This window comes from Nannobrachium achirus, assembly GCF_963921795.1.
Source record: "Nannobrachium achirus genome assembly, chromosome: 5".
Classification (NCBI taxonomy): domain Eukaryota; kingdom Metazoa; phylum Chordata; class Actinopteri; order Myctophiformes; family Myctophidae; genus Nannobrachium; species Nannobrachium achirus.
This window is the reverse complement of record NC_137814.1, coordinates 44,606,885-44,616,270: the sequence shown is the minus strand read 5'-3', so window position 1 is coordinate 44,616,270 and position 9,386 is coordinate 44,606,885. Positions and strand designations below refer to the sequence as shown.

Here is a 9,386-nt window from a genome sequence, read left to right as displayed (position 1 = left end):
TAATCTATTTAGACTCTATACTATAATTCACAGTGTAATGGTAAAATGTCTCTGCAGTAGTGGTTTTAACTTGGTTCGGACCAACTGGTTTCACCTCCTGTTAAAATTAGCACTTCTGTCTTCAGTGTCTTGGAAATTTTGTTTCACTGCAGTTGGTGACAACTTGGATGCAAATTCAGCCGGGTTCAATTACAAGGACTGAAAGGGCCTGTGTTTGTGTGAAGTATGGTAATGGCCTTTTGGCTTAGTGGTCCATGTAAGCAGCCATTGACCTCTTAAACCCCCGACCACCAGTAGCCATAAAACATTTTAAATCCTTATGGGTATTTCATGCCCCACAACATTTGTTGATGAGATAATTTCCTGTATTCTCTTATAGAGAGCATATAAATTACACATAGCTAGAATGAAGTCCTAGTGCTTTATGTGTTGCTCTACATTTGTTCTTTCTAAATCACTCCTTTTCTGTTCTTGCTGTAGGAAATAGACCAAAACACTGAGACCTTCAATCACCATCATGCATGTGTCTGCGTACCAGAAGATTTGTATAATTTGAAACAAAATAAGGAGAAAAGACAGACTCTGAGGGATATACGAGGAGCTCAGCCAAACTGACAGACGGAACGACATAAACTCATCGCCCAGACATGGCCGGCACTCAGACCAGTTTGAAAACTCCTTTCAAAGACTTGACCTCATTCAAGGGCAACATGAAACGACTTTACCGGGAGCGCCTGGAGGACGCTCCCATAAAGAAGCGTGTGATGGCAGAGATCAACCTCAAGCGCCGCAGCATGGAGGCCCTGCCCCGCACCCCCAAGGTGAAGAGGGAGCAGATGGAAGAGTCCGAGGCTGACCTGGAAGGCCGCGCCGAACTGCACTTGGTCGGCTCGGCCAAAGCTCTGGACCTGAGCCCGGGCCTGAAACACACGCTCGCCCAGTTCACCCTCAGCAGCCAGAGCTCCCTGGGGGGCCCGGCTGCCTTCTCAGCTCGCACAGGCCAGGAGGCGTCCCCTGCCGGTGGCATGGCTCCCCTGCCTTCCCCTCCGGTGCTGGGAGGTGGACCTCTGCTTGTGCCCTGCGACAGCTCCACCGAGCTGACCCATTCCCTGCTGGAGGGAGAGTCCATCTCGTGCTTTGCCGTTGGCGGGGAGAAGCGCCTCTGCCTGCCTCAGGTGCTCAACTCGGTGCTGCGTGACTTTTCTCTGCAGCAGATCAACGCCGTGTGTGACGAGCTCTACGTCTACTGTTCGCGCTGCGACGGCGAGCAGCTGCATATCCTCAAGGTGCTGGGCATCCTGCCTTTCAACGCGCCCTCCTGTGGCCTCATCACCCTGACAGACGCCCAGCGGCTGTGCAATGCGCTGTTGCGCCCCGGGGCCGCCCTGCCTGCCGACTCCAGCGGAAAGCTGCCCACTCAGGGCCTGCTCAAGGAGAGCGAGGCCAGCTTCCAGGTTGAGCACCAGTGTCTGGGAAAGTGCCAGGGTCTCTTCGTACGACAGTTCTACACCCAGCCCGAGGCGCCTTGCATCCAATGCGTGGAGTGCCAGTTGCTGTTTTCGCCACAGAAGTTTGTCATGCACTCGCACAAATCGCCCGACAAGAGGACCTGCCACTGGGGCTTTGACTCAGCCAAATGGCCTTGCTACCTGCAGCTGGCCAGGAAGTATTTGGGCACGCCCGAGGAACCCCAACTCAAACAACTCTTAGACGAGGTCAAGGAGAAGTTCCACTACCAGCTCAAGAGGTCACTAGACAAAGTAAGTCCACCCTAATTAATACATTAAACCAACCAGGTTTGTCTTGGTAACACATGTCTTGGCTTTTGCTTAAATGTGCCGTCAAGGTCGCTGCTAGTTTTCTGGGCCCTCTGGGGTGAAAGAAGCCAATCTGAGCTGTGGTCGTTCTGTTTGGGTTTGACTCTGAAACTTTCCATGTTGCCTGTTTTACTTGGTTCTCCCCACTTCCTTTCTGTAATGATCCAGCCCCATGTTCTCTGTCCTGCAGCTGTGACTAGACGTGATCAGTGCTGGTGTTTTCTTAAACCAGCGCTGACCTAGTATGTGTGAGTGAGGCTTGGGACAGGTGGTGACATTATGCGTGGCCTGATCTGATCTTATGAGGCTTGGCCAACTGGCTGCAGCCAGAGGGGAAGTGCATCATTTGTTCCCTTAGGTCACCTAGGGGTCGCTTGGAATGTAATTGAACAAAAGGGCCATTTCACTCCTTTTAACTGGGGTTATTACTTGCCAATCAGTCGGCCTACGTGAGGGCTTTTAAAAACGAATCATCGCCAATGATTACTTTTAAAAGCCCTGACATAGGCACACTTTAGCAATAAGGTTACTAAAGGTTAAAAAAAAAGTTTATAATAGGATAACTGTTTAATAATAATTGTTTTTCTCCAAATCACGTCCCTTCGTCCCCATGTTCACCTATCACACAGACAGGCCGGTGACTCAATTACCCTACTAGTAGTTTGTGTTAAGTGCCAGAACTCTATGGAGTGTGAGTGGGCTGTTCCTGGCTTTATATTTTTTCTTTCATTATTTTTGGAGGACAAAAAACAAGTGTCACAGCAGTGGTAGCAACGAGCCTATTCTAAAAGGCAGCGGTCAGTAGGGGGTAAAAAAGCTCTAGATTGTTTCTGTGCCATTGACGGGCATATGTCTCATGACCTCCCCCTGACCACAGTGGACTCTGGCTGTTCTTTGTTGTTTTTGTTGTATTTTGTCAGGAAGGGGTTGGCTTGCATTTTTTTGTTTTTCCGTTTGATGTGGTTTGTTACAGTAGGACTAGTAGGAGACATTGGAACACTGACGGGTTTTTTGTCAATTCAAGCATATATCCACAAAGCCTTTTTTTGTTTGTTTGGCTTTTGCCTTTATTTCCAAAAGAAAAAGAAAATGTTACAGTAGAAACAAGACCATAGAAAAAGACTTCCTTTAAAATATAGAAACAGGTGCACCATCCTGAAAAGGTTAATGTGTCCTTATCTTGAAGGAGTGAATGCTGAACACTTTACCCATCACTGTATTTTCCACCATACGTTTCTCTTTTAAAAGGGATTGAACTGGAAGTGAACCCCACCGCCAAGCCCTGATTCACAGAGCTTAGCGGCAGCAGCACTGCGACAGGCAGCGGGTTAAGCCACCACCACAGTGTGTGTGTGTGTGTGTGTATGCGTGCATGTGTGTGCCGAGCAGACATGCAGGAGATGAGAGCGTGTATTTATAGTGTGTGCAGGTATGAGAGCGGAGCGCACACGCTACTGTAATCTAGCGCCGTGCTCACATTCTATTCAGTTATGTCTATGCAAGCCAGGGAGAAGCTCCCGGTCTCTCTCTCACACTCTCCCTCCCTCCTTCTTCTTCTCTCGGCGTGTTTGACTTGGTGTGAGTGTGCCGGAAATGCCGTCTGCTGTCTCGTCTAGCGCCCCAACGGCATTCCTGCACCACCCCTTAAACCCCCTGCTTCATGGCAAGAGGTTTGTTTAACCACTATCGACTTGGTACAAGTTTATCTATGTCATTATAGGTGAAAACGTTCAAACATGTCAAAAACAAGGCGTCACATCAACATGTTCTATTTTGTCAGAAGAATACTAGATATTTCTACACTAGATAGTATGAACATGATGCACATTTGTGAACATACAGTACAGTTACTGGAACTATACACCCACATACACCCTCTCAAGGTGTAGGCCTGTGTCCCTTGCTGTGGTTGTGTGTGTGTGTGTGTGTGTGTGTGTGTGTGTGTGTGTGTGTGTGTGTGTCTCTGTCTGTGCTCAGTGCCGCCATCACTAGTATGCAATAAGCTGGTAACTGGAGGCAAGTATGACGCATCTTCGTCTCTATGTCTCACACCTCGCCAGTCTCTCTGGAGCCTCCGTCTGACTGTCTCACCACAATTTTCAGGTGTTGTCTACCACTGGGGGATTTTTCCTCCTCTGCTGCTATTGGATTTCTTTTTACTTTTACTTTTTTATTTGAATTATTTATTTTCTTTTTTTGTGGTTGACCTCTGTAACCGTTATTATTGCCTTATTTTCTCGTTGCACTCATTCTTCTGTGGGCAGGGCCTGATCGGCAATGGTGTTGTGTTCACTGTCTAATGATTGTGGAAGTGAAATCTTTTTACGCAATCACACACACAGACACAGACACAGACAGTCAGTCATGCCATGCCATAGTGGAGTGTACAGACACTTTGTGAAACGCACACAGACACACAATCATTCACAAGTGACCCATGTTCCTGGAAAGCCACTTGCTTGCGTGACTTCAGGAAGCAGGTGACTTTCTGGTGTTGGAAGAGGAACCCCCCCACAGCGGATGCACAAGCGTGTGAAAGGCCAGCAGCAGCCAGGGAACAAGGTGACCCAGTACTGTTGGCCCTCTGCTCAGGACACAGAGGTTCTCTTCCAAATTCCCACCCCTCTCTGTAATGCGTGCACGTTCGAATGGAAAAATATAGTGTGTTTATGTACACGGAAAGCGTGTGTAAGTGTTTGTGTGTGTGTGTGTCACTGTGTGTGTGTGTGTGTGTGTGTGTGTGTGTGTGTGTGTGTGTGTGTGTGTGTGTGTGTGTGTGTGTGTGTGTGTGTGTGTGTGTGTGTGTGTGCGCGCACGTGTGTGTGTTGGGCTAGCAGGAAGTGAAGCAGACGGACATGTCTCTCACCCTGAACATCCTCCAGACTAGCATATCGTCTAGGCTCTCCCACTGCGCTGCCAGAGTGACTCACAGTTTCCACATCCCAGTGGATGTTAGTGAAAGGCCAGCCAGGCAGCCAGGGGGCTCTTAGACCCTCCCCCACCACCACCACCACCCTACACATACCTTCAGAGAGAGAGAGAGAGAGATGGCCCGGCATGTTGGTTTAACCCCGACTCCAGACCCTCTACCCCAACGGGCCCTTATTTACACACAGTGTCAATGTGCACATTGACGGCTAGTTCAAGGTTTCTTTTTTTCTTCCAGAGAGAGTGCGGGGGGGTTGGGAGTTGGGAGGGGGGGGGGGGGGGGGGGGGGGGGGGCACACAAGGCCAGGAGACATGAACAAGACTGGCCTTCTGGAAGTTTCTTGCACCCTCCCTGCTCTCTCCCAAGCTGCTAGCAATAACGGCATCCTGTCGGGAGTGTTTGGTGTGAGAAGCAACAGGGCAGTTCAAACCCCATTTTGCCCTCGTATAGGAAAGAGAAACCTGCCCTTTGTGCCTTCAGGTACAGTTTATACCTAACCGGCCGCTCCCTGTGCAGTGTAAACAAAGTTCACAAGAACGATGCCGCCATTGGACTACCGCAAGCTAGCGGCTTATCTTCACTGCACTATCCTAAAACACAATGAGTTCATTTGTCCTTCAGGGGAATGACGAGCGTCCACACGTTTCCTCAGACGAGATAGCATGTCGTCATATCTGTCTGGACTGCTTTTTTTCCCCCCTTCTTCTTTCAGATTAAAAAGGAAGAACTTCCCACTTGATGATCTGTTCCTCCCTTGTGAAATATCTGTCTAGCTGGAAGGACATTGTGTCTGTTTGGGCTACATGTTTACATGGCCTGTCATCATCAGTCATGAGCTATGACATGGGTCTGTGTTGCAGCATATCTTGCAGCACAACATCCCCAGGAGATAATTCAACTGACGGTTGTGGTTATTAAGAATACAGGGCAGTGGGCAATATTATATTATATCTGGAGATATATAGCACATATCTTATAGACAAAGCAAAACGAATAAAACATTCTGAATAGAGGCAAAGTCTGCGTCTACCCATTGGTTGGTATCTTAGATTAATGCACTTTTTCATGAAGGGTAAAACCAAATGCTGTAGGGGGAACGTTGGCCCAGTCACAGCTAGGGTTCGATTCCCACCGGGGATGCTGGGGGCGTGTTCTCTCCTGCGCGTCATCAGTGCCCATACCCTAGGTGGGGTTGGCAAAAGGGCAACAAAAGTCCTCACAAAAGACATGCAGTAATCCTGGTCTCTATAATGCCTCGCCCTGGTCAGAGACGGAGGGGAAAGGAACTGGTTGGAATAATGTGCTCCTTCCACGCGCTACGTCCAGCTGGGGAAATTCCCCCCTGTCAGGTGATAAGAAACAGACTGCTCACTCCTCATGCATTGAAGAAAGCATGAGCTCAGTTCTGGGCTCTTCCCAGGTTGGCAAAGAGAGAGTGGCGCCCAGGATTACAGCTTAGGCAATTGGCACTGGGTGAAAAATGGGTTACAAAAAAACTAAAACTGTAACCATCATGACCATATTCATGTCCATATTCTCAAACACTGTTAGCTTTTACTGCTAGCCGAGGAGCGCTGTTGGCATTATGGCTGTGTGCCCCATAGGGCCTCTGTCTGTGTGTCCGCCAGTGTCCTGTTTATAGCCTTGCCTCTTGGCCCAGAGTCAGCAGCGGCAGACAGAGAGAACAGCCTTCCTCTGTGTTGTCTCCCCAGACTGAGACAGTGGCTGCGGTGCAGACGTCAGACAGCTGCCTCTCGCCGGCTTCCTCTTCTTTGCTATTTGGAAACCAGTGACTTCATTACCGCAGACCAGTGCAGCTGCACTTCAGAAAGCCTGTTTCCTTGGCTGTCTGTTCTCATGTCTGTCTCTCTCTCTCTCTCTGTCTGTCAGTCTCTCCGTGTCTGTGGGTCTGTCAGCTAAGATATCTAATTGGGTTTTGGCAAGCTCTGCTTATAATTCACTGCTCTGGCTTTGCTGTCTCTCTCTCTCTCCGTCCCTCTTCTATTTCTTCTCATTTACTTCCCCTTTATCTACCCTTTACTTCCTGTCTCCTCCGTCTCGTGTCCTCGCGCAAAGTAGTGTCCCCCTGCCCTCGGGTCATCGTGTCATTATTAACACACCCATCCCCCGCTCCTCTTCCTCGCCATCATCATACCGCCTCTTCCTCTCCCCTCTTCGTCCGGGACCAGACCGATCTCCGGCACGATATAAAAACCCACGTGTGTCCTCTCTTTCCGAGCAGACAATACGCCCCCGGGGGCCCCAATTAGCAGGACGGTAACAAAATAAGCGGCCAAATGACCCCGATAAGTCGATGGTTACATAAGCAAAGGACCACTTGTGTGCTACGTCTGCGAGTCGGACGTGGAGGAGAGATGGCAGGTATCGATTGAACGGGCCTCCCGACCTTGATGGATGCGGCGGGTCGTCTAGTGACACCAAGGGAGGGGAGGGGGGGTAGAGGGAGAGCGGTGACGGAAGAAAGAGGAGAAGAGTGAAATGATTCAAGTGTCACAAGGACACTGCCAGCTGTGGACAGAATTACATAAGGAGGTGTCTGTCTGTGTTCTGATTTGTTGCAGAGCAGAAATCTCTTACCTCATGGATTAAAAAATGTTCCCTTCTTAATCATGCCACTGTCTGTGTCACACAAAAGTTCCAAAGGTAGCAGATCTACAAGCTCATAACGCGGCGTATCGCAGCGGGTTTTGAGCTTGTAGATCTGCTATTTTTGCATTTGAAGCCTGGAAAAAACTGTTTTGGACATGAGGCTTCCATCCAACAGCAAGGATATGTACAATGCACCGCCCCCAAAATGTTGTTATTTTTCTCTTCTGAAACAGAGATGTGCACTTAAAAAATCACACCCGTGTGAAGTGGAGCTGTGTGTGTGTGTGTGTGTGTGTGTGTGTGTGTGTGTGTGTGTGTGTGTGTGTGTGTGTGTGTGTGTGTGTGTGTGTGTGTGTGTGTGTGTGTGTGTGTGTGGATCATGTGTACCGATTTTTGTGACATTTGAAGAAAATATGTAGGAAAAGGAGCAAAAAGTGTGTTTTGGAGAAAATTCAAGATGGCGGAAAATCTATCATGGCGCAAATTGGCGTGGCCTATATGGGGAGATGCGTCATGACCCAAGGAATCCAGGGAAAAAATATTTTTATGGCGCCACCATGCGGCCAAATGACACAATTATTATTTATTTAATCCTTGAAATCATTATGAACCTCCTCTCCAAGTCTTGAAACTCTAGCCCCTATGGTTTGCGAGAGACAAATAATTGAATGTGAGTTTTTGCGATTCCCATTATAAGTCAATGGGGAAAATTAATTCACTAATAAATTTATATCAATTAAACTATTGAACCTTTCTCTTAGCAAGTTACTAGCCCACGATTCCCGAGTAAGCCGGTCGATTTGACATATGGCGCGAGTGTGTGGTGGCAAAACTGTGGGACTAGTAGCGTGCCGAAGTTTAGGAAGTTCAGGCTACATACAGACACACAGACAGACACACAGACAGACACACAGACAGACAGACCCACACAGCCACGTATAGGGAGCCTGTGCTTCACACAGCTCCAAAAATACATGTATCGTCAAAAACATTGGTAATCGGTGGTCTAGGACTCTCCAAAATCGGGATCGTCATCAGGCTCAAATGTCTGCCATTGGTCCAGACAGGAGAATAAGCACGCACAGACAGACAGACAGACAGACAGACAGACAGACAGACAGACACACACAGACAGACAGACATACAGCCAGTCAGCCACTTGACTGTGAAAACACAGCTCCTCTCATGGGAGCAGAAGAAGGCACGTGAGAGAGAGGGACAGTCGTCACGGCATCAGCCTTGCTTTCTCTCACTCTCTCTCACTAGTCTCTCTCTCTCTCTGCCTTCTGCCTACCCTGAAAACAAGCAATGCCCACATCTAGTGTGGGTAGTTATGGGGGCCTGGGCCCCTCTCTCTCTCTCTCTCTCTCTCTCTCTCTCTCTCTCTCTCTCTCTCTGTCTCTGTCTCTCTCATCTCTCTCTCTCTCTCTCCCCCTCTCTCTCAGTGAGTGAAACACTAACTTCACAGCGTCTGGAACAGCCCTCCTGATCGTCCAATCACGTTCCGTCTGACTGCAGTTCTCCCCCTAGGGGCGCTTGCTTGTCCTCTCTCTCTCTCTCTCTCTCTCTCTCTCTCTCTCTCTCTCGCTCTCTCTCTCTCTCTCTCTCTCTCTCTCTCTGCCTCACCCCACCACTGCGCATATTTCCCTGTCTGTTTTGTGTGCTTTTCAAAAACCACCAAAACAAACATTGAAGCGCAATAAAAAAATATATATATGATATGCGAATGCGCACTCAGAATAACCCCTGGTGTCTTGAGCTGACATGCCCATGTAGACGGGATACTAGCTGCTTGGGAAGACTGGGATGTCGGACATGGGCTAAAAGGGGCCCCCAGTGGGCGGGGCCAAGCCAAGGGGCCACTGGGTTGTCTTCAGTTCAGCGCCAGTTCCAGTGCTCTTCCATAACGTCTCTCTAGAACCATGAAGGACCCCTTCTTTATTACGCTTCTGGCCTTAACATCTTTTTTGTATAGGAAACTCACTTCACATCGGAACCAGTGTTTCTTTTAAAAAAAAGAATATATACCA

The 9,386-nt window shown here is 48.7% G+C and overlaps 1 protein-coding gene across 1 annotated transcript in view; it reads left to right on the top strand.

Moving 5' to 3' along the window:
- The first annotated feature begins 496 nt into the window (after positions 1-496).
- Positions 497-9,386, top strand: part of skila (SKI-like proto-oncogene a) — a 37,097-nt gene continuing 28,207 nt past the window's right edge. Inside the window, exon 1 of the mRNA XM_080725818.1 lies at positions 497-1,760. Within this exon, the coding sequence (XP_080581944.1) occupies positions 648-1,760 (1,113 nt within the window). The 5' untranslated portion in view covers positions 497-647. The remainder of the gene's footprint in view (positions 1,761-9,386) is intronic.